Raw genomic sequence first — 26,841 nt, 5'->3', positions numbered from 1 at the left:
AGTTAATACTAGATCAAGGAAATGGCCTCCGACTGTTGAAAGTTAATACTAGATCAAGGAAATGGCTTCCGACTGGTAAAAGTTAATACTAGATCAAGGAAATGGCTTCCGACTGATGAAAGTTAATACTAGATCAAGGAAAATGCTTCCGACTGGTGACAGTTAATACTAGATCAAGGAAATGGCTTCCGACTGGTGAAAGTTAATACTAGATCAAGGAAATGGCTTCTGACTGGTGAAAGTTAATACTAGATCAAGGAAAAGGCTTCTGACTGGTGAAAGTTAATACTAGATCAAGGAAATGGCTTCCGACTGGTGAAAGTTAATAACAGATCAAGGAAATGGCTTCCGACTGGTGAAAGTTAATGCTAGATCAAGGAAATGGCTTCCGACTGGTGAAAGTTAATATTAGATCAAGGAAATGGCTTCCGACTGGTGAAAGATAATACTAGATCAAGAAAATGGCTTCAGACTGGTGAAAGTTAATACTAGATCAAGGAAAAGGCTTCTAACTGGTGAAAGTTAATACTAGATCAAGAAAATGGCTTCCGACTGATGAAAGTTAATACTAGATCAAGGAAATGGCTTCTGACTGGTGAACGTTAATACTAGATCAAGGAAATGGCTTCCGTCTGGTGAAAGTTAATACAAGATCAAGGAAATGGCTTCTGACTTGTGAAAGTTAATAACAGATCAAGGAAATGGCTTCCGACTGATGAAAGTTAATAACAGATCAAGGAAATGGCTTCTGACTGGTGAAAGTTAGCACTAGATCAAGGAAATGGCTTCCGACTGGTGAAAGTTAATACTAGATCAAGGAAATGGCTTCTGACTTGTGAAAGTTAATACTAGATCAAGGAAATGGCTTCTGACTTGTGAAAGTTAATACTAGATCAAAGAAAAGGCTTCTGACTGGCAAAGTTAATACTAGATCAAGGAAATGGCTTCCGACTGGTGAAAGTTAATACTAGATCAAGGAAATGGCTTCCGACAGGTAAAAGTTAATACTAGATCAAGGAAATGGCTTCTGACTTGTGAAAGTTAATACTAGATCAAGGAAATGGCTTCTGACTGGTGAAAGTTAATACTAGATCGAGGAAATGGCTTCTGACTGGTGAAAGTTAATACTAGATCAAGGAAATGGCTTCCGACTGGTCAAAGTCAATAACAGATCAAGGAAATGGCTTCCGACTGGTGAAAGTTAATACTAGATCAAGGAAATGGCTTCCGACTGGTGAAAGTTAATACTAGATCAAGGAAATGGCTTCTGACTGGTGAAAGTTAATACTAGATCAAGGAAATAGCTTCTGACTGGTGAAAGTTAATACTAGATCAAGGAAATGGCTTCTGGCTGATGAAAGGTAATACTAGATCAAGGAAATGGCTTCTGACTGGTGAAAGTTAATACTAGATCAAGGAAATGGCTTCTGACTGGTCAAAGTTAATAACAGATCAAGGAAATGTATTCTGACTTGTGAAAGTTAATACTAGATCCAGGAAATGGCTTCCGACTGGTCAAAGTTAATAACAGATCAAGGAAATGGCTTCTGACTGGTGAAAGTTAATACTAGATCAAGGAAATGGCTTCCGACTGGTGAAAGTTAATACTAGATCAAGGAAATGGCTTCTGACTTGTGAAAGTTAATACTAGATCAAGGAAAAGGCTTCTGACTTGTGAAAGTTAATACTAGATCAAGGAAAAGGCTTCTGACTTGTGAAAGCTAATACTAGATCAAGGAAATGGCTTCTGACTGGTGAAAGTTAATATGAGATCAAGGAAATGGCTTCTGACTGATGAAAGTTAATACTAGATCGAGGAAAAGGCTTCCGGCTGGTGAAAGTTAATACTAGATCAATGAAATGGCTTCTGACAGCACAGGTGAAAGTTAATACTAGATCAAGGAAATGGCTTCTGACTGGTGATAGCTGATATTAGATTTGAAAAATGGACTCCGACAGGTTTATGTTGATATTAGATCGGGGAAATTGACTCCAACTGGTGAAAGGTGGGATCAGGTCGGGAAAATGACCTCCGGCTGGTTTAAGTTGAGATCAGAGCGAGGGAATGGCTTCTGACTGGTTGAAGTTGAGATCAGAGTGAGGAAGTGGCTTCCGACTGGTGAAAGTTGATATTAGATCGGGGAAATGACCTATTACTGGTTTAAGTTGATGTTAGGGTCGGGAAGATGGCTTTTAACTGGTTTTAAGTTGATATTAGATCGGAGAAATAGCTTCGTACTGGTGAAAGTTGATATTAGATCGGGTAAATGGCTTCTGACTGATGAAAGTTGATATTAGATCTTGGAAATGGCCTCTGACTGGTTTAAGTTGATATTAGATCGGGAAAATTGACTCCAACTGGATATGGCTTCTGATTGGTGAAAGCTGATATTAGATCGAGGAAATGGTTTCCGACTGGTTTAAGATGATAAATGGCTTCTAATTGTGAAATCTGATATTAGATCAAGGAAATGGCCTCTGACTGGTTTAAGATGAGAAATGGCCTCTGACTGGTTTAAGATGAGAAATGGCTTCTGACTGGTGAACGTTGAGATCAGGTCGGGGAAATGACCTCCAGCTGTACATGTATTGGTGTAAGACAAGATCTGATCATGGAAATGGCTTGTCAGTCTTCAAAACAGGTGTCAGTTTCTAGGCTTATCATCTATTTTATCATTTGATTTATTTTATGATTTATATTATTTTTGACTCATTTTAATGTTAATCCCCTGAACACACCACATTCCATGTGTGAATGAGAGGAATGATATATATTTAACCATGGTTTCACATCCCCAAGTTTCTCTTTATTGTATTCCTTTGCATCTTTGGTCAAAATAAAAGTGTTCAGATCATTATCTTTTGTTTTTTTACCCACTTATAACCTCCAGAGAGATCTGCTTTAATTTGATCAGTTATTTATTTTTTTTTTTTTCAAATAAAATACCCAGTAATGAAACCACCATGGCTTATACCTATTCAAATATATTGTAAAACAGTAAAATTCAAAATAAATGAAAAAAAAAAAAAAAAAAAAAGTTTGTATTAATCCTTGATTCTGAGCAAGTATGATCCCTCTGAAACATAAAGATGTTCCAAATATTACAACGGATTTTGATTGAAAAACATTATTTGATTGGTAAATTTAACTTTGCTAACACCTAAACCCCAAAATAGTGATTTTGACAAAAATACCTTGTACGTCTGTGGCTGGGTCTATCTCCCTGTGGACAGACAAGGACATGACCTTGTATGTCAGTGGCTGGGTCTATCTCCCTGTGGACAGAAAAGGACATGACCTTGTATGTCTGCGGCTGGGTATATCTCCATGAGGACAGACAAGGACATGACCTTGTATGTCAGTGGCTGGGTCTATCTCCCTGTGGACAGAAAAGGACATGACCTTGTATGTCTGCGGCTGGGTATATCTCCATGAGGACAGACAAGGACATGACCTTGTATGTTTGTTGCTGTGTCTATCTCCATGAGGACAGACAAGGACATGCCTTGTATGACTGCGGCCGGGTCTATCTCCCTGAGGACAGACAAGGACATGCCTTGAAGGTTTTGGCTGGGTCTATCTCCCTGTGGACAGACAGGGACATGACCTTGTATGTTTGTGGCTGGGTCTATCTCCCTGTGGACAGACAAGGACATGACCTTGTATGTCTGTGGCTGGGTCTATCTCCCTGTGGACAGACAGGGACATGACCTTGTATGTCTGTGGCTGGGTCTATCTCCCTGTGGACAGACAGGGACATGACCTGGTATGTCTGTGGCTGGGTCTATCTCCCTGTGGACAGACAAAGACATGACCCTGTATGTCTGTGGCTTGGTCTATCTCCCTGGGGACAGACAATGACATGACCTTGTACGTTTGTGGCTGGGTCTATCTCTCTGTGGGCAGACAGGGACATGACCTTGTATGTCTATGGCTGGGTCTATCTCCCTGTGGACAGACAGGGACATGACCGTGTATGTCTGTGGCTGGGTCTATCTCCCTGTGGACAGACAGGGACATGACATTGTATATCTGTGGCTGGGTCTATCTCCCTTTTGACAGACAAGGACATGACCTTGTATGTCTGTGGCTGGGTCTATCTCCCTGTGGACAGACAAGGACATGACCTTGTATGTTTGTTGCTGTGTCTATCTCCATGAGGACAGACAAGGACATGCCTTGTATGACTGCGGCCGGGTCTATCTCCCTGAGGACAGACAAGGACATGCCTTGAAGGTTTTGGCTGGGTCTATCTCCCTGTGGACAGACAGGGACATGACTTTGTATGTTTGTGGCTGTCTATCTCCCTGTGGACAGACAAGGACATGACCTTGTATGTCTGTGGCTGGGTCTATCTCCCTGTGGACAGACAGGGACATGACCTTGTATGTCTGTGGCTATGGTCTATCTCCCTGTGGACAGACAGGGACATGACCTTGTATGTTTGTGGCTGGGTCTATCTCCCTTTGGACAGACAAAGACATGACCCTGTATGTCTGTGGCTTGGTCTATCTCCCTGTGGACAGACAAGGACATGACCTTGTACGTCTGTGGCTGGGTCTATCTCTCTGTGGGCAGACAGGGACATGACCTTGTATGTCTGTGGCTGGGTCTATCTCCCTGTGGACAGACAGGGACATGATCTTGTATGACTGCGGCCGGGTCTATCTCCCTGTGGACAGACAGGGACATGACCTTGTATGTCTGTGGCTGGGTCTTTCTCCCTGTGGACAGACAGGGACATGACCTTGTAGTAGCTGGTGGCTACATTATTGAACTGATCAGATAACGTTTACATGTTTTTTAGAGCTAAAGAATTGAGGTCAACGCTTAACTGTCAAGAGACACATCAACAAAAGCACTAGGACGATCTGTATCATCAGAGCATCATCTGAGCACAGGGGCATATGTCTACGTGCCAGGTTTTGGAGGTGGAGGAAAGCCGGAGTACCCGGAGAAAAACCACCAGGCTACGGTCATTACCCGAAAGTGTTGCGACAGGTGGCGTAACTAGTCAGATAAAGTATACGATTGGTCAATGTAGCGGTAAATGCAAAATGCAGATATGCAGTTAAAACGAGTTAAGATTGCCAGCAGGCAGAATAAGTGGATGTATCATTTCAAATGACACACTGATAAAATTATATCTCTGATTTGAATGCAGTCTTATAACCAAAAATGAATAAAACTGATATAATTTTGTTATCCGTGCGGAAACGTATTAGTTCGTTAATTTTTTTCACCAGCAGTTTTACATTATAACCACAAGCATTAAAACTATGCCGTTTATCTATTTTAAAAATATTTTTTGTTTTGTGTTATATTTCCATTACAAAAAATATATTCAAGCTTATCTTTAATAATTGAGCTTGATACCAGAAGAATGAGAGAAGCTCATATCTGACGTCTCCCCATGGGAACTTGATTTACTCAATTTAACCTTTGAATCTTTGTGCTAGAAAAATATGCCCAGTTTGACAATTATGCAAAACTAACTCAATACTAGAAACACACAAGAAACTTTTATCTGATAGTAATATTGTATAGGAATAGGAATTTGAGCTACTCATGTGACCTTCAAATCTGGCTAAGGTCATTCATTTAAACTTGGCAGCTTGTTGTATTATGGTAGACAGAGAACTCGACAAGTTGGGAGTCATCGAAGCCCTTTATTTAGGTACTGTACAAACATATTACACAGCATTGCCGTATCGCTGACTGGGTGCATCTTTGTATACACTATAAACTGACGACGGTGACGCTGTAGCTCCCCAAGGGTCAAAGGTCGCAGAACTGTGATTTGAGGAAAGAGACAAAAATCATCCTAAACTCTAAAGTTTATTTCCATCAATTTACTTTCATCAATTACTCTTGTTGACCCACAGATGGAAATGTACAAGGGGTCTTACTGTCAAATGAAACAAGTACCTGAAGAAAATATATGTGTTTTGACAGGTGACTCCAACATACTTTTTCATGTCGATAGTGGAATTGAGCCCCAATCATCATTAATTAAGGATCTTTAACCACCAGTTAAACATCTTTCTCAACTCCCTAGGGAGCTGTGTGCCACAGCTGTCCCTCCTGTCGTGCTACAGTGACTATGTCTGGACTCGAACTGGTGACCATTTGAGCACCAGCCCCATGTCCTACCACTAAACCACTTTGCCTGTGCCCAGACTCGAACTAGTAAACCTTTGAGTACCAGTCCCATGTCCTACCACTAAACCACTCTGCCTGTGCCCAGACTCGAACTAGTAAACCTTTGAGTACCAGTCCCATGTCCTACCACTAAACCACAATGCCTGTGCCCAGACTCGAACTAGTGACCCTTTAAGCACCAGCCCCATGTCCTACCACTAAACCACTCTGCCTGTGCCCGGACTCGAACTAGTGACCCTTTAAGCACCAGCCCCATGTCCTACCACTAAACCACTCTGCCAGGGCCCGAACTCGAACTAGTAAACCTTTGAGCACTAGCCCCATGTCCTACCACTAAACCACTCTGCCTGTGCCCAGACTCGAACTAGTAAACCTTTAAGCACCAGCCCCATGTCCTCCCACTAAACTACTCTGCCTGTGCCCGGACTCGAACTAGTGACCCTTTAAGCACCAGCCCCATGTCCTACAACTAAACCACTCTGCCTGTGCCCAGACTCGAACTAGTAAACCTTTAAGCACCAGCCCCATGTCCTCCCACTAAACTACTCTGCCTGTGCCCGGACTCGAACTAGTGACCCTTTAAGCACCAGCCCCATGTCCTAGCATTAGACCACTCTGCCAGGGCCCGGACTTGTACTACTGACCCTTTGAGCACCACCCACCTGTCCCACCACTAGACCACTCTGCCTGTGCCCGGACTCGAAACTAGTGACCCTTTAAGCACCAGCCCCATGTGTCCTACCATAAGACCTCTCTGCCCGTGTCCGGTGTTGTACTACTGACCCTTTAAGCACCAGCCACCTGTCCTACCATAGACCTTGTGCCTGTGTCGGGACAACCAAATGAGATCTATTGTTTTGGAAAATCAGCAGCCTCTATTGTTTCCTTAGTAACGGTTCTGGAAACACCTGATGTCTTGATTAATAGGCATTAATAAGTTAAAGAACTTAACAAAGTTTTAATGAAATTGATCTAAAGGGCTGATGAGCTATTGGTCATAACACAAAATCTGTGTATAGTGATCTGTTACCATGGCAACCAAAATTTTGGAAAAAAACAAAACAAAAACAAAAAACAAAAAAAAAAACATGCATGCATTGTTAACTATGTTTGGAGTAGTATATCCAGACTAGATATGACTCAGTTAGTGACATCAAGGGCCATAACTCCGCGAAAAAAAAAGTGTAACAAAATTGTACCAAGATATATCAGTATAGAATGGAAGGGTATACATTACCTTTTCCTTTGCACCAGGTATGGATATTTCATCCCCAGGAATACTCGTCTTCTGTGCGGCCATCAGAACCTACATCACAAATATTGAATCATTAGACGCTGCAGACAATTACGCCCGATATATTGTCAAAGGGTAATGATTCTTTTTATGAGGTGATGTGAGCAGTATTAAAATTTGATAGGGCAGATAGTTACATCCGACGTCCTGGCACAACACAATAACTGTCTCCACATGATTCACAACAAAATGGCTGTCTCCACATGATTCACAACAAAATGGCTGTCCCCACTGGATTAAGACCTTAACATTAATTTTTTCATTAAGTTTTCTGGCTTATAAGATAAAAGTATCTTAAATTTGTTTTAACTGAAGTGATGGCTTTTGAGAAATTTAGCTGTAGATTTTTTCTAACAAAGTGATATTTAGAAGTCATTCAATTTTCTAAAACCAAGATGGCCACCAGTCAGCCATTTTGTTTTTTCAAATCAGTCTCGGTATTGAATATACACAACAAAGTACACAGTCTGATCATGATCTTCTCTTTTTTCGTTCAAATTTTAAGTGAATTGATAATCAGATTTATCACGAGAAAGTTGTGCTCCACTTCTACTGTTTGTGTTAATTTCAGTCATTTTAGGAGATATTAATTTTGTCATTAATTAAAGTGTTAATTAGATACACCAGTGTGGCATGGTATTTTGAAGCATGGTGAAATGAACCAGGGTCAAAATACCATAATGATTGATAAAGTGAACCGCGGTTCATTTCCCCACAAAGTTTTTGAATTTGAATTGAATTAAAGTAATTGAATTTTCTTAACACAATTTTTTATCAGTTAGCTTACCGGTAGTTATTTCTCTAAATCTGATAAAACAAAAATTTAGGGTGGAACAGGGCTCTTCTCATGGCCATGATAAAGCATTTCACTACTTTCTTACTAATTAACATTTTTCACAAAATCCTTTTTAGATTACATTGTTTCATTCCTCTGAACGCAATAAAACACCAAAAAATGTATGGGGTCAGGAAATTTAAGGTTTGGCAGGGCACTTCATTTTACCATACTACACCGGTATTTCTTTACTGTCGTTGACAAGCCGTGTACACACACTCAGTGCATCTTACTGTATAATGTAACCAATCACAGCACACTTACACTGACGGCATCCTGGGTAATTTTATCAAGCTCATACAGGAAGTTGGTAGATGACAGAGGTTGCTGAAGAAATTGAAAAAAAAAATAATAAATTCCATACATATTTTAAGGAAACACTGGCTTCATTCAGATTTTTCATGTCAAAATTCAAGCACTTTTACAGAACTTTTTCTCAATTTTTCAGATGCATTTTTCATCCAAACCCATATATTGAATTGAGTATTTTTTTAGCATTAACCTGATTGAAATAACAAAAAAAAACATATATATATAACCATTCTAATTTTGTTATTTATATATAAGTGTGTGCTAAAAAGCCTGTACTTGTAATATATAAGGATGAAAATAATGTCTGGTTACTATGAACAAATTAAATACATAAGCTACATTTAGAAATCAATACAAAAAGAAAATGTCCTTGATTTTTTCTTGATTCTGCAACCATTCGAAAATATTAAAGCATCTCAGTAAAACTCGAGCACAAAACATGAAAATTCAAACACTTTTCAAGGACTTTGAGGAAAAAATTTTACTTTCAAGACTTTCAAAGTACTGTTCTGAAATTCAAGCACTTTTTCAGGTCTGTACAAACTACAAAATACTTGTAAGTTTATCTTATTTCAGTGCTTTACAACTGAAGTTTTTCCGCTAAATTATGATGATGTAAATTGCTATACATTTGAATCTATAAATTGTTTTCTGTAGGTAAATATCATTCCAAGAATGCAAATTCATCAGTGTGTTAAATCAATCTCTCTAAATCTGATTATGCAATACATGTAACAATTGACTGTCATTGACAATATTACTTCTTACAGTATATTAATGGACATTACCATCATGAAGTTATATTTCTCAAACATGTTAGACTTTAAAAGATTGCTTAATAACAGGTAACTACTGATGCTTGTTCCATCTTTTCGTTCATTATTATTTCTGGTACATGAGAACTTACGTTTTGTGTAGCCATGTTTGGGGGAGGTGGCTTTCTATTAAGCAAAGCATCGACAATCTGTTGCCCCGACAACGTGTCTCCGCTCTGGACTGTAAATAATGGACTGTCCCATCGCTGGTTGGAGTTCGGAGGTTCAAATCTCATAACCAGGGCATCAAGTCTAAAACATACGGGAGGATATGATCAGCAAATATTTACTGTGTCATTATGGGTTCACAAATATTTATTTAAAAATTTAACTGAGATAAATCCTAACATACGATACATACCAGTACATTTTGTATGTGGACCAAATACCTGTTCATACAGGAAATTCATAATCTACGATACATACAGGTAGTTCCTAAACTACCATACATGCCGGTACATAATTATGTATGTGGACCAAACAGCTGTTCATACAGGAAATTCATAATCTCTGATACATACAAGTACAATATGTATGTGCATGAAATAAGTACCTGGTCATACGGGGAATTCCTAAACTAGAATACATACATGTACATTATGAGGATGACTATTTTCATATTTGATATTTTTGTAGTATTTCTCCACGACCTACTTACATCTCCTGTGTGTAGCGCTCCTCCGGAGCTCTTTCCTGATTCCACGATGACACTGTGTCTTTATTGCTATCACAGAACACCTAACAAAACAAATTAACAAAAAAAAGTTATAAACTGAGATTCTATAAATAGATTGATGTGGATGCTCTCATTGTAATATTGGTATATCTTGTAACTTTGAAAATTAACAAGTCAAGAATTAAATAGGCATACAAAAGAAGTGGTTTAATTTAATATTGTTTAATGTCCTATTAACAGCTATGGTAATTCAGGGTGGTCTCCCCTGTATCTTTATAGTGCTATCTCACTGTATCATACTGCCAAGACACCCAATCTGGTCACATTAGATCAACCACAATCAAGATATTTATCATTCTATTTAACAAGTCAAGAATTAAATAGGCATACAAACGAAGTGGTTTAATTTAATATTGTTTAATGTCCTATTAACAGCTATGGTAATTCAGGGTGGTCTCCCCTGTATCTTTATAGTGTTATCTCACTGTATCATATTGCCAAGACACCCAATCTGGTCACATTAGATCAACCACAATCAAGATAGTTATCATTCTCCCAAATTATGAGAGCTAAGCAGGAGAAGAAGCTATGATTTTCATAGACTATATGTTTCAGTCAGCAGACAGAGCACAAACACTTCCTCATTGGGTGAATTAATGCTCAACTAAAGGCCAAAAGTGAGACAGACAAATGAGGTGAATTTACAGATATGTATAATTAGTGTTGGGAATCACTTTCATAATTATAATCGATATCACCATTTCTTAAATCACCAATAATCAATTATTGATCAATCATGAACAGAAAGGAAAATATCTGCACAAACATGTTTTATGTTCTAAGGTTTTAAAGTTTTAAAATGTTGTTTTAATGCATTTTGATTTCAAATTACAATTGATAATTTTCATTTTATTAACTGTTGAGTCAGCTGTAAATCTTGAAATATATTTCAAACTATGATCGATTACCAAAAGTCATGATGGATTAGTCAGTCAGAGGTAAAACGACTACTCATTGATTAAATTGATTAATCGTCACAGTCGCTTGAGTGTCACTTACCGTACACTGTGGGGTTTGACACGCCTTTGTAATACAGTACAGCTCATATCTGAAACCTGTAGCATAGAAAATCATTTTTGGCTGAGAAAAAAGGAAACATTTTAAACTTCTAGACTACTTAGACAAGTGAATTATATTTTTCGGAAATGAATACTTCCCCTGAATTGCAAACATTAAGGCGAAGACTAATTTTTGGACAGCTATATGCTTATTTTTTTGTCAGTTACAGGCTTATTTGTGGACAGTCAGTGGCTTATTTGAGGGCATCCAGGCGCTTATTTGTTGACATCGTGGGGCTTATCCGAGGGTATCCAGAGGTTATTTATCTAAAGAGTGGAGCTTATTTGAGGGCATCCAGGCGCTTATTTGTTGACATCGTGGGGCTTATTTGAGGGTATCCAGAGGTTATTTATCTAAAGAGTGGGGCTAATATTTGAGGGCATCCAGGGGCTTAAATGTGGACAGCTAGGGGTTATTTGAGGGTATTTATGGATGGCTGGAAGCTTATTTGTGGACAGCTAGGGGTTATTTGAGGGCATTTGTGGATGGCTGGAGGCTTATTTGTGGACAGGTACAGTACGAGGAGGGTGATTTGGTACTCAAACGCTCACAGCGCGTTTGCGCCTGTCGAGCGATGGGGATTAAAACCCCGCTGCAATCCCGCCGTAATCCCGCGCAAGCGATGTCGCTGCGATCCCGCTCACGCAGCGATTTCGCTCTGACAAGGCAGCAACCCCGCTCAGCCAGCGATTCAGCTCCGGAAGGCCGGCAAACCCGCTCAGACAGCGATCCCGCTCCGGCGGGCCAGCAAACCCGCTCAGCCAGCGATCCCGCTCCGGCGGGCCAGCAAACCCGCTCAGCCAGCGATCCCGCTCCCGTAACATGGACATAAGAAATCCTGCAATTTTTTTTTTTTTTTTAAATATAATGATGAATAACAAGGAACTCGTATTTATTTCATCAGAAACGTTCGAAAAATGTAATGTAACGTTAACAAAATGTGTTTCATATATCACTTGCTTGAGTTGTTTTCTGCTTGTGTAATTATCGAATCAAGAAAAATTTGGTAGCGCGAGTAATGAAGTTTAGTTGAACAAAAAATACATTTTATGGATCTAAAAGTATAATCATAGAAAAAGGTTAAACATAAAGTTATTTTTAAACAACATCTTGTATCTAAAGATGTTCATCCGGAGAGTAGCGTAGTGCAAAATGCAAATGTACATCTGATTTTAATTAGATTGAGTATTCTGATATATTTCTAAGTTGTTTTGTCTTTTTGGTGTACAAACAGTACATGTACATGTTAGCTGATCGTATGAAAGAGGAGCATGACGCAATTTGGCCTGTTTCGACCTAAAGGTGACCATTTTCAAATAAAAGGTAGTTCTCAGATTTGATATTCGCTGGTGTCAATAACATGGGGGGAAACATAGTTGATGAAATATTTAAGTTTGGATGTCAATTATACTAACTACACGAATAATAGGAATCAAAACCATCAGTTTATGCAGCATACGGAAGATTAAGAGATCAGACCACCAACATTTATATATTTTGCATACATACATGTATGTACATATCTACAAGTTGCGAAGCTTACAACGATGACAACCGAGCAAAATATGAGTGCAATATATATGTTTATATCTATTTTGGTATAAGGTGATGTAGATTCGCAATAAGTCACGTGCTATTTCACATGTACTCTAGTTAAGCTCTCGCTATATCTTATATACATTTGTGCGTGGTATATCCACTTAAAATATCGCAGTTATATATGATTTTTTAAAATACTTAAATGTATTCAATGCTCGGTAAACGTCGTAGTATGCACAATGCAAGCGCAGGGTACCGAGACAGTTTTTCGACGGCTGGCGATAGGCAGTATATACTGATAGTGTAGGCTTATATATTAGTTTGTAGTCCAATCCATTCATATATATTTATATATATATATGTAATTCTCTGAATGAAGTATTTGAAATGAACTGTGACGGTAAAATGTACAGTATTCGGCCGTAAACTTATTAATCTGTTTATCACCCGTTTGATAGGTAACCAGTCTTGACATTTTTCCTAAAATGAAAACACATTCGTTTTGAACAACCGGACCCATAACGTATGTCTCATATATAAATTATACATGTACTTGTATGTGCTTGTTGAAACAAATACATGTACATGATTTATTACGGATAATGTTGTTATTATGATTAGTATTGTGTGTATATATGTAAATTGTATATGCACGTTTGGGTAAAATATCCAAGTTCGTCCTTATTAAAGTAATATGAAGATCAATAAAGTGTATCACGATATCGATCTATATAGGCTATGCCTGATGTCCAATTCTATTGACTTAACATCTCGTCAATAAGATGTGTTGAAATTAACAAGAGGCCCATGGGCCTTAACGGTCACCTGAGATTTGAAATATTTCAGTTTATCTAATTGACCCTTTTTGCCCCCCCTCCCTATCAGCCCCTAGGGGTCAGTCAGAGCCAACATATGCATATTATCAAACTTTCATTCCATGCTGAAAATGTTAACCAGAATGAATTCCAATAGAAATCAAAACAAATCAGTCAAAAATGTGATTTCCCTAAATAAACTAGAGTAAAATTTACCCTCTCCCCAGGGGCAAACTTGTGACCCCAGGGTCATGAAATTTAAAATTTCAATAAAGCACCATAAGAGCCTTCAAACTATAAAGAGTATTTGAAAATTCCAAAACAAATAAAACAAATAAAAGTCAAAAAAATTATTCCCCTATATAAACTATAGTAAAGTTTACCCCCTCCCCAGGGGCAAACGTGAGACCCCAGGGTCATGAAATTCACAATTTTGGTAAAGCACCTGAAGACCCTTCCATCTATGAAGAGTATTTGATTCTACCATATCTGAGAGTGGAGAAGAAGATTTTCGAAATTTCAGTCAATTTGACCCTTTTTGGCCCCGCCCACCAGCCCCTGGGGGTCAACCAGGGCCAACATGTACATAACATCAAACTGTAATCCCATGCTGATAGTTTGAACCAAGTTAGAATGAATTCCAATAGAAATCCAACAAATAATAGTCAAAAATGTGATTTTCCTATATAAACTATAGTAAAGTTTACCCCCTCCCCAGGGGCAAACGTGAGACCCCAGGGTCATGAAATTCACAATTTTAGTAAAGCACCTGAAGACCCTTCCATCTATGAAGAGTATTTGATTCTACCCTATCTGAGAGTAGAGAAGAAGATTTTTGAAATTTCAGTCAATTTGACCCTTTTTGGCCCCGCCCACCAGCCTCTGGGGGTCAACCAGGGCCAACATGTACATAACATCAAGCTGTAATCCCATGCTGATAGTTTGAACCAAGTTAGAATGAATTCCAATAGAAATCAAGCAAATAATAGTCAAAAATGTGATTTCCCTATATAAACTATAGTAAAGTTTACCCCCTCTCCAGGGGCAAACGTGAGACCCCAGGGTCATGAAATTCACAATTTTGGTAAAGCACCTGAAGACCCTTCCATCTATGAAGAGTATTTGATTCTACCATATCTGAGAGTAGGGAAGAAGATTTTTGAAATTTTAGGCAATTTGACCCTTTTTGGCCCCACCCCTCAGGCCGCTGGGGGGTGGGGACCATATCATTCACAATTTTGGTTGACCTTCAGCCATAGAAACTTTCTGCCAAATTCATTGAATTCTGTTAAGTGGTTTTGGAGAAGTCGAAAATGTAAAAAGTTTACGGACGCACGACGCACGACGGACGACGACAGACAAAAGGCGATTAGAATAAAAATGTTATTTCCCTATATAAACTATAGTAAAGTTTAGCCCCGTCCCAGGGGCAAGCTTGAGACCCCAGGGTCATGAAATTCACAATTATGGTAAAGAACCTTCAAACCCAGCCATCTATCAAGTGTATTTGATTCTTTCATATCTGAGAGTAGAGAAGAAGATTTGTGAAATTTCAGTCAATTTGGCCCTTTTTAGCCCCGCCCATCAGCCCCTGGGGGTCAGTCAGGGCCAACATGTGCATGCCATCAAACTGTCATCCCATGCTGACAATCTTTACAAAATTAGAATGAATTCGAATAGAAATAAAATAAATTAAAGTCAAAAATGTGATTTCCCTATATAAACTATAGTAAAGTTTAGCCCCTCCCCAGGGGCAAACGTGAAACCCCTGGGTCATGAAATTTACAATTTTGGTAAAGCACCTGAAGACCCTTTCATCTATGAAGAGTGTTTGATTCCAGCATATCTGAGAGTAGTGAAGAAGATTTTTGAAGTTTTAGTCAATTTGACCATTTTTGGCCCTGCCCCTCAGGCCCCTGGGGGGTGGGGACCTTATAATTTACAATTTTGGTTGACCTTTAGCCATAGAAGCTTCCTGCCAAATTTCATAGAATTTGGTTTGTGGGTTTTGGAGAAGAAGTCGAAAATGTAAATTGTTTACGGACGGACGACGCACGACGGACGACGCACAACGGACCACGGACGATGCACGACGAACGACGACGGACAAAAGGGGATTAGAATAGGTCACTTGAGACTTTGTCTCAGGTGACCTAAAAATATGGATACTGAGTGTTCTATTTTCTTATGAAACCTGACATAAATAGTTACCATGATTTTTTTTATTTAAACATATTTTTGTTGTAATTTATATGTATACAAGAGACTGGGCAAAAACCACCTTTCCCGACACAAGTACACATGAAAAAAATACAGCAAGATGGCATAATATAATATTTCATATAATATTATTTTTAACATGTTTACAAATTGGTTTGAGCGGGGGAGAGAGAGAGAGGAGGGGGGGGGGGGGGGGGGGGGGGGGAGGAGGTATATATAAAGATATAGTGAAACTAATTGCTCTTATTTTAATGCATGTGTATATCTTGATATGTTGCAACCATTAAACCAATACGTACATATTATAAATGTATAACTTTTAACAATACAAAATAAGTACCTAATTAAAATCTGAAATTACAACTATCATCGCATACGGATTGAACGGGTTTTACTTCCGCCTCAAAAGGAAAATGCCAGGTGCCTTATTCTAAAAGACCTAAATGTAAGAGGTGAGATACAGGTACATGTAGATAAGAAAACATACTGGCTAAATCCTGATGTAACAACATTCTGCCCGCAGGTAAAAAAAAAGCCATAGGGGTCCGATGGGGTCACTGTGATACAGGTAGACTCCCTATTGTAATCAAAATCTGTGATTGGCAGATGTTAACAGCAGGTGAAAACATTTCTATAACGGTAACTACACCGTACACGACCGGTGTAGTATGGTATTTTGACCCCCATGGTAAATTGACCCCGGGGTCAAAATACCATTATGGTAAAATGACCCCCCCCCCCCCCCCCCATACTAAAGTCACTGAAACATGATTTTCATATATCATTTTATATATTTTCATTAAAAACAATATTGTATCATTATAAACAGTACAAGTTTGGAGGGGTAGGTTGACTATATAGTGAAATATAGGTGAATAGTTGATGGAGAACATTAATGAAGAAATAAAGCTTTTTTATCATGAATTTTGGTAATTTTGGTAACTTATTTTCAAAAAACCTTTATCAGCATCAATAATTCTATAAATTTTAACAACAACAAAATTGGTCTGGTCTGGGGTAACTAATTTTGATGAGTCATTTATGCCTGGAAAGGGGGGGGGGGTCACTTTACCATGGCCATGGTAAAGTGACCCCCCCCCCCCCCCCCCCCCCACTACTGCCCCTCCACAACCACCTACAAAGTTAACACTATTTTATTTGTTTTCCTTTCATTCATTATAATATACAAACAAGAGGCCCATGGGGCCTGCATCGCTCACCTGGTTGGATTAGGCCAAATGTCAAAATAATGTTCATATTCCATTTGTTTTATTTGTAAATCTCTAACAATGCTATATATGGTTATAGTGTGGGAATCCGAACTGCTTTAAAGATTAATGAAGTCCAGACTCTCTAAGGTCTGAAAGACCTCAAGAATTGTTTATAGAACATGCATTCTTCACTTTATGACTAGTAGCGATTTAAAGGAATTACCTCTATTTCACCTATTGGGCCCGCCCCTTTGGCCATTCGGGGGTCAGAGTCACCATTTATGCAAAATCTGTTCCCCTGTTTCTGACCAAATTGGGTTCAAATCCATTCATAACTTGATGACTAGTAGCGATTCAAAGGAATTACCTCTATTTCCCCCACTGGGCCCCGCCCTTTTGGCCCCTTTAGGGTCAGAGCCACCATTTATGCAAAATCTGTTCCCCTTCCCACAAGGATATTTCTGACAAAATTTGGTTCAAATCCATTCATAACTTTATGACTAGTAGTGATTTAAAGGAATTACCTTTATTTCCCCAATTGGGCCCCGCCCTTTTTGCCCCTAGTGGGTCACAGCCACCATTTATGCAAAATCTTTTCCCCTTCCCCCAAGGATGTTTCTGACCAAGTTGGTTTCAAATCCATTCATAACTTTATGACTAGTAGCGATTTAGAGGAATTACCACTATTTCCCATATTTGGCCCCGCCCCTTTAGCCCCTTTGGGGTCAGAGCCACCATTTATGCAAAATCTGTTCCCCTTCCCCCAAAGATATCTCTGACCAAATTGGGTTCAAATCCATTCATAACTTTATGACAAGTAGCGATTTAAAGGAATTACCTTAATTTCCCCTATTGAGCCCCGCCCCTTTGGTCCCTCTGGGGTCAGAGTCACCATTTATGCAAAATCTCTTCCCCTTCCCCCAAGGATGTTTCTGACCAAATTGGGTTGAAATCCATTCATAACTTTATGACTAGTAGTGATTTAAAGGAATTACCTCTATTACTCCTATTGGGCCCCGCCCCTTTGGCCCCTCGGGGGTCAGAGCCACCATTTATGCAAAATCTCTTCCCCTTTCCACAAGGATGTTTCTGACCAAATTGGGTTGAAATCCATTCATAACTTTATGACTAGTGATTTAAAGGAATTACCTTTATTTCCCCTATTGGGCCCCGCCCCTTTTGCCCCTAGTGGGTCACAGCCACCATTTATGCAAAATCTTTTCCCCTTCCCCCAAGGATGTTTCTGACCAAGTTGGTTTCAAATCCATTCATAACTTTATGACTAGTAGAGATTTAGAGGAATTATCTCTATTTCCCATATTTGGCCCCTCCCCTTTGGCCCCTCGGGGGTCAGAGCCACCATTTATGCAAAATCTGTTCCCCTTCCCCCAAGGATGTTTCTGACCAAATTGGGTTGAACTCCATTCATAACTTTATGACTAGTAGTGATTTAAAGGAATTACCTCTATTACTCCTATTGGGCCCCGCCCCTTTGGGACCTCGGGGGTCAGAGCCACCATTTATGCAAAATCTCTTCCCCTTTCCACAAGGATGTTTCTGACCAAATTGGGTTGAAATCCATTCATAACTTTATGACTAGTGATTTAAAGGAATTACCTTTATTTCCCCTATTGGGCCCCGCCCCTTTTGCCCCTAGTGGGTCACAGCCACCATTTATGCAAAATCTTTTCCCCTTCCCCCAAGGATGTTTCTGACCAAGTTGGTTTCAAATCCATTCATAACTTTATGACTAGTAGAGATTTAGAGGAATTATCTCTATTTCCCATATTTGGCCCCTCCCCTTTGGCCCCTCGGGGGTCAGAGCCACCATTTATGCAAAATCTGTTCCCTTTCCCCCAAGGATGTTTCTGACCAAATTGGGTTGAACTCCATTCATAACTTTATGACTAGTAGCGATTTAAAGGAATTACCTCTATTTCCCCTATTGGGCCCCGCCCCTTTGGCCCCTCAGGGGTCAGAGTCACCATTTATGCAAAATCTGTTCCCATTCTGCCAAGGATGTTTCTGACCAAATTTGGTCAAAATCCAATAAGAACTTTATGACTAATAGCGATTTGAAGCAAATGTTGACGGACGGACGGACGGACGACGGACGACGGACGGACGGATGACGGACGCTGCGCCATGGCATAAGCTCACCGGACCTTCGGTCCAGGTGAGCTAAAAATGAAAATAATTGAAGTAAACTACTGAAAGTTTGGCAAAAAACTATTTTTTGATGGAGGGGGAGGGGGTCACTTTACCATAGCCAATCCAAATCATATTGCTGTTAATGTATAGACCTGCCACAACTTGAAATGATCTACCCCAATACAATTCTGTTGATACTTCACGATCTGATTTATAGAATAATACTTATTTAACCAAAATTTTCAATAATTGATTTCAATTAATTAATCAATCTATATGTGAGAACATAAAGTATCTACAAAATGTTTGGATGTTAACATTATAACAACAACAAGTGATGTTAATGTGAGTCATGTGAGGAGTGGGGGAAAGCGACCCCCCTTCCTTACATAACTCACATCAATATCAATTATCTCAAGCCAATTTAGATTTGTTAAAATGTATAGATTAAGGAATTAAGGTTTATTAAGAAAAAAGGGTAAAATATTTTATTTTATTATAGATATAGTAGCGTAGTAAGTAAAATTGATTAATATATTTTCTCAATTTTACTTATTACACTACCATATCACACATACATGATCACATCAAAAAATATTCTTAGACAAATCTTGTTTTGTTATGATGGATATTTTAAGGAATTGAGTTTTTTTTACGTCACCTGAGACAAAGTCTCAAGTGACCTATTCTAATCGCCTTTTGTCCGTCATCGTCTGTCGGCGTCCATAAACTTTTCACATTTTCGACTTCTCCAAAACCACTTAACAAAATTCAATGAAATTTGGCAGAAAGTTTCTATGGATGAAGATCAACCAAAATTGTGAATTATATGGTCCCCACCTTCCAGGGGCCTGAGGGGTGGGGCCAAAAAGGGTCAAATTGACTAAAACTTCAAAAATCTTCTTCTCTACTCTCAGATATGGTGGAGTCAAACACTCTTTATAGATGAAAGGGTCTTGTGGTGCTTTACCAAATTTGTGAATTGCATGACCCTGGGGTCTCACGTTTGCCCCTGGGGAGGGGGTAAACTTTACTATAGTTTATATAGGGAAATCATAATTTTGACAATTATTTGTTGGATTTGTATTGGAATTCATTCTAACTTGGTTCAAATTATCAGCAAGGGAAGACAGTTTGATGGTATGTACATGTTGGCCCTGGTTGACCCCCAGGGGCTGGTGGGTGGGGCCAAAAAGGGTCAAATTGACTAAAATTTCAAAAATCTTCTTCTCTACTCTCAGATATGGTGGAGTCAAACACTCTTTATAGATGAAAGGGTCTTGTGGTGCTTTACCAAAATTGTGAATTGCATGACCCTGGGGTCTCACGTTTGCCCCTGGGGAGGGGGTAAACTTTACTATAGTTTATATAGGGAAATCATAATTTTGACTATTATTTGTTGGATTTGTATTGGAATTCATTCTAACTTGGTTCAAATTATCAGCAAGGGAAGACAGTTAGATGGTATGCACATGTTGGCCCTGGTTGACCCCCAGGGGCTGGTGGGTGGGGCCAAAAAGGGTCAAATTGACTAAAATTTCAAAAATCTTCTTCTCTACTCTCAGATATGGTAGAATCAAATACTCTTCATAGATGGAAAGGTCTTAAGGTGCTTTACCAAAATTGTGAATTTCATGACCCTGGGGTCTCACGTTTGCCCCTGGGGAGGGGGTAAACTGTACTATAGTTTATATAGGGAAATCACATTTTTGGCTATTATTTGTTGGATTTGTATTGGAATTTATTCAAACCTGGTCAACATCATCAGCGTTAGATAACAGCTGATAGTACCCATATGTTGGCCCTGACTGACCCCCAGGGGCTGACAGGCGGGGCTAAAAAGTGTCAATTTGACTGAAATTTCAAAATCTTATTCTCAATACCTATATAAGATAGAATCAAAAATGTTTCATAGAAGGAATGGTTTTATGGTGTTTTACTTGAATTGTGAATTTCATGACCCTGGGACTTCACATTTGCCCCTTGGGTGAGGGTAAACTTTGCGATAGTTTATATAGGGAATTCATATCTTTGACAATTATTTGTTTTGTATATTTGAATTCATTTTAACTTTCTTAAAATTATCAGCAAGGGATGACAGCTTAATATGCACATGTTGGCCCTGACTGACCCCAAGGACTGATGGGTTGGGCCAAAAAGGGTCAATCAAATTAACTGAAGTATTTCAAATCTCAGGTGACCGTTAAGGCCCGTTGGGCCTCTTGTTTTTTTTTAATATTTTGTGAAAAAAAAAAGTCAATCACAAAAATGGCCATGGTGAAGTGACCCCCCCCCCCCCCCCCCCCCCCCCCCTTTTCATGATCACATCAAAAACTTATGAGATCAATTTTGTTTTGTTATAATGTATAGGTTAAAGATTATAATGTATAGGTTAAAGATTTGAGGTTGATAAAAAAAAACATGTCAAAATATCTTGTTTCGTTATGGTCAAAAAGTAGTGGAAGTGAATGAGCGGGGGAGGGGGGGTCACTTTACCATGGCCATGGTAAAGTGACCCCCCCCTTCCTCCTTACATGTACATGATCACATCAAAAACTTATCTGAGATCAATTTTGGTTTGTTTTGTTATAATGTATAAGTTAAAGAATTGAGGTTGATCAAAAAAAAAAATTTGAAAAAAAAAATGTCAAAATATCTTGTTTCGTTATGGTCATGGTAAAGTGACCCAAACCTGCCCCAGCTTTTGCAATGATCTACCAAAATCTAATATTGTAAATACTTTATTTTTAGTGGAGTAAACTTGTTATAAAAGTTTGGTGAAAAAGGTATATCAAAGTATTGTAAAAGTAGTGGAAGGGAATAAGCGGGGGAGGGGGGTCACTTTACCATGGCCATGGTAAAGTGACCCCCCCCCCCCCCCCCCCTTTCCGGACTTGCATCAAAATCACTTATCTGATACAATATAGCTTTTATTAAAAAAATGTGTTGAATGATATATGAAAAACAAGTTAGGATTTTTATTTTTTTTTTTTTGGAAGGGGGGGGGGGGGTCATTCTACCATAGGGGGGGTCATTTTACCATAATGGTATTTTGACCCCGGGGTCATTTCACCATGACTCAAAATACCATGCTACACCGGTATTTGTCCTGTGTATAGAGGATTTATCTATATCACATTGATTAACTCCAATCATGATTTGTAAATGACGCGATTTTAACCACGTGATCTCCATACACAGTTTTATTTAGATACTATAACACATGGAAATGTGTTACATGAGGAACATTGTATCACACGTACATATATATGAATATTCATAGGATTATATTACATACACGTAATCAAAGAAGATAATTTTTTTAGAAAAAAAAAGACAAACCATTTAGAACTTATAGTTATGACATTGTAACAGACCTTTTAGTTTAGTTTTATTTGGATTTGAGCGGTAATAATTTAGAATATGTAATTTCTTTGCAAATTTTCAATGATTGCGTTTTTACAGGAATTAATTAATACAATTACAGTTAATTTAATCTCAGGCTTCATCGGACATAAAATAGACTAGTCAATAGCTCGGTGAATGACGAAATACTTCACATTATTTGGGTGTTAGGTCTCGATAATAATGGTGACTTTCGCATAGTCAGTAAGTTTGTTTTTTTTAATTCCGAAATAAAAAGGACAGGAAATATTCCCATGTTGTCGTTAGAATTGATTAAAATGTTTTTAAAATGTGTTTTTGTTGACGTTTTTATCACATACACATGACAGATGACACCAATGTATTGTTTTTCTCACCATAAAGAAAGAATATTGGACTACACACACAATCATTCTGTGGTCTATATAGTTTAAACTGTATTTTATTTGACAATTTCCATTTAATAGGTTATATACAACATAAGATATACGGATATACATACATACGTATATACTATAATGCCCTGTTTTGTAATCGAAGTCCGTACCACATGTACAGTATTTCTTTGCTGTCAAAAAGAGATCGGGAAGGCAATCGATTATCCTTTATCTCACATAATAATTTTGTACCAGGCTGCTAAAATGGTAACAATTCTTTCAATTCTTTATTTGTCTTGCTTGTATACATCTCATCAACATCATACGATTACAAAAAATATAATTCAAGTCAGCTCGAGTCGAGCAATGCACTTGTGACGATTTTTTTTCTGATAAGAAAGTAATTAAATGATTAGCTACTATAGTTGGGAAACTATTAGCACTGATTTCGATATCTACCGGTAATATAAATGTAAGTGTATGTCCGTGATATTAGCCATGCAAGAGATGTCCCCGATGGACACATAAATAATGATACACAATATCTTTAAGCCGTGTATTTAAAACTACGAAATTTTCAAATAATTGTGAAGTTTATGAAACTTACTATAGAAAGATAATTTTCTCAAACAGACATGCTGCTAGCTAAATACTTCAAATGTATATGCAAAAATAAGTCGAGATCAAAATAACGAGCCCCTTATGTGGCCTCTCCGAGGTCATGCACAAAACGCCATCTATACAAAGGTCAGCTAAATCAGAATTGTAATAATGCTGCCGTGGACACGTGGCTCATTGTCCACTATTAAATTGGTTACCGGATTGAGCACATTTCTGTGTTCCCCATATCCCACCCGAGATTCACAAAAATTCTGACCAAGATCCGACCGTCCTAAGTACTCTAGAAATGATGACAAAACCGCCTTTTGACCTGTCCCCATTCCGTAAGAATGAAATAATGCTACTGCGGACACTTGGTTCATTGTCCACCATTAACCAGAAAGATTACATTTTCGTTTTTCCAAAGAAGACGGTCACCAGTTAATAGTCACAGCATACATTTACAATGTATTGACTCAGCTCCTAACACTAAATGACGACTATATCCAATATTACTGGATTTATGACTCGTGAGTGTTCTTGCACATGCATGAAAATAGTCTATTTGAACTTTAATAACTACAATATTTCCCTACAAATAGTTTTTATCAAAATGGGCTGACATCAAGTACACTGTCATATTGTACATCATTGCAGATATTATTTAACTTATAACAACGATTGCATTAGCAATACATTACACATATGAATTTGTATCTCATAATTGAGGTGCATCATCCAATAAATACTTACGATGGACGATACAACTGAAAACATATACATGGTAATTAAAGTATAATTAATCGACACCAGGCTGTTGAAAGTTTACCGTCATTACTGATTGAGCGGGTCCTATTCAATTCCGCTCAAGCGGGTCCGCTACAATTCCGCTCGAGCGGGTCCGCTACAAGTCCGCTCGAGCGGACCCGCTACAAGCCCGCCCAACGAGCGGGTCCGCTACAAGTCCGCTCAAGCCCGCTACAACACCGCTCCAGCCCGCTGCGAACCCGCTCAAGCCCGCGCCCGAACCTGCTGCCAATCCACTCGAAGCCCGCCCAAACCCCGCTCAAATCCCGCTGCGAACCCGCGCAAATTCTGAGCGGAGGGCTGCGCGGGTCAACGCTCTGTGAGCGTTTGAGTACCAAATCACCTTCCTCGTACTGTAACTGTTTATTTGTGGATAAATACAGTATAATTATATGTAACGAGTTTTTCTAGTACATGAGTGGATTACAATTCTACCTTTGATGTAGTTTAAAGAATCAAGGATCACAACATCTTCTTTGTTAACGTGTCTGAAAAAAAAAAGAGTTTAAATGTCTTAACTCTTTACAACAAAACATTGATACAGAATTTTCAATGTGATCAATATTACAGAGGATAATTCCACACTGAATCAATGGATGGATTGATAGTGTGATTACTAGCATGAAATACAATCAGTGGAAGAACGTGATTTGTGATAACTGGATAGTTTGACAACCAGATTAGTGGTGACTGGATAGTGGGACAACCAGATTATTGGTGACTGGATAGTGGGACAACCAGATTAGTGGTGACTGGGTAGTTTGACAACCGTATTAGTGGTGACTGGATAGTGGGACAAACAGATTTGTGATAACTGGATAGTGGGACAACCAGATTAGTGGTGGCTGGATAGTAGGACAACCAGATAAGTGGTGACTGGATAGTAGGGCAACCAGATTACTGGTGACTGGATAGTGGGACAACCAGATTAGTGGTGGCTGGATAGTAGGACAACCAGATTAGTGGTGACTGGATAGTAGGGCAACCAGATTAGTGGTGACTGGATAGTGGAACAACCATATTAGTGGTGGATTGATAGTGAGACAACCAGATTAGTGGTGACTGGATAGTGGGACAACAAGATTAGTGGTGGCTGGATGGTGGAACAACCAGATTAGTGGTGGCTGGATAGTGGGACAACCAGATTATTGGTGACTGGAGAGTGGAACAACCAGATTAGTGGTGGCTTTATATTGGCAGTGTGTGCCAAATGCCGTCGGACCGTCGGTCATGTCCGAAAAAAGTCATTTCGGACCGGTAAAAATATTGTTATAGCTACCCGAATGTCCGATAAAAAAATCCGGAAAAAAATGTCGGTATTTCGATTCCTTCCGGTAGTTTATACATTCATCAACAGAATACCTCGGATGTTCTTACTAGCTTCGCACATCACATCCGAGGAGTTACAATTGCGTCATTCATTTCCAGTTTTTAGTCGGCCATGTTACCGCTTAGATATACAGCGGGGGCTGTGCCTGGTAAACCAGTTGCCAAGCAAAGAAACAAAAGAAAAACAGAAGACATATGAGGAAAAGAGGGAAAGGAACTAAATTAAGATTCTGCAACCTAATGGTTTTATAGTTTTGTTTCTGTTACCAACAATAAAAGTCGACAAGAGAAACAAAAAATAGTGAATTAAATAGAAAAAACACTAACAAGTTTTTGTTGTTTTTTTTTGGACCTGTAAATTTTTTTGGGGATCTGTAGATTTTTTTTGTTACCTGCCCTAATGTCCTGTAAATATTTCAAAAGTTTGGCACACACTGTATTGGGGCAACCAGATTAATGGTGACTGGATAGTGGGACAACCAGATTAGTGGTGGCTCGATAGCACATCATTATAGTGTGAAATCCTGAGTAATGGCTGCTCCAATGTGAAGTATGCAGCTTACCTCTGAATAGCAGACTTCAATGTACCACGTGTTTCCTTTTCTTTCTTCGAGTCTTGATAACAAATTGAAAAGAAAATAATAAGAAGAATCTTAATCTATATCAAATGTGATCTACAGAAAACATTAAAGCAAAAGAAGAATTGAATTCAACATAAACATCTGTTGGCACTGGGTACATTTTTCATGTAGAATGTACATGTAAGGTTCTGTTTGTCTGTTTTTAGTTGACGATATACATCACTGTGATCAACATTAGATTAATGAGATACTTTTAAAATGAAATTGTCTGATCTATGTAATTGCATGTGAGATGTCTGTCTATACAACATTCTCATTATATATGCACTGTACTGATGAACTGAACAGAACAGGTGTTCAACTGTCAAATCCGTCAAAACTGGTGACCAAAGGGAAATTTGTTGTCTACCTGCGTATACAAGGTTTTTGTCTACTCCAATAGAGTGGTCACTAATCACCGTCACAGATTTGTTGCAGTGCTCTTCCAAATACTGTTTGATCTCCTTGGTTCGTGTGCTTTTTCCACTGCAAGGAAAACCACACATCACAATACACGGCATTTCACAGAACGGAAGTGAGGGCTCCGAAGTGTTTATGATCTTCTTCGGCACAC

At 38.8% G+C, this 26,841-nt stretch overlaps 1 protein-coding gene across 1 annotated transcript; it reads right to left on the bottom strand.

Moving 5' to 3' along the window:
- Positions 1-5,656: 5,656 nt before the first annotated feature.
- Positions 5,657-26,811, bottom strand: LOC117315593 (protein KTI12 homolog). Its single transcript, XM_033869855.1, has 9 exons — positions 26,638-26,811; positions 26,211-26,262; positions 24,754-24,806; positions 11,155-11,210; positions 10,078-10,157; positions 9,512-9,671; positions 8,557-8,619; positions 7,401-7,469; positions 5,657-5,801 (listed from the first exon to the last, which is right to left on the bottom strand). Exons 1-9 carry the CDS (start codon positions 26,786-26,788, stop codon positions 5,658-5,660), a joined length of 828 nt encoding a protein of 275 aa, XP_033725746.1. The 5' UTR covers positions 26,789-26,811; the 3' UTR covers position 5,657.
- Positions 26,812-26,841: the final 30 nt, after the last annotated feature.

This window comes from Pecten maximus, chromosome 17, assembly GCF_902652985.1.
Source record: "Pecten maximus chromosome 17, xPecMax1.1, whole genome shotgun sequence".
Classification (NCBI taxonomy): domain Eukaryota; kingdom Metazoa; phylum Mollusca; class Bivalvia; order Pectinida; family Pectinidae; genus Pecten; species Pecten maximus.
Note: the sequence above shows the minus strand (reverse complement) of the source record. Positions and strands in the feature narration are given on the sequence as shown.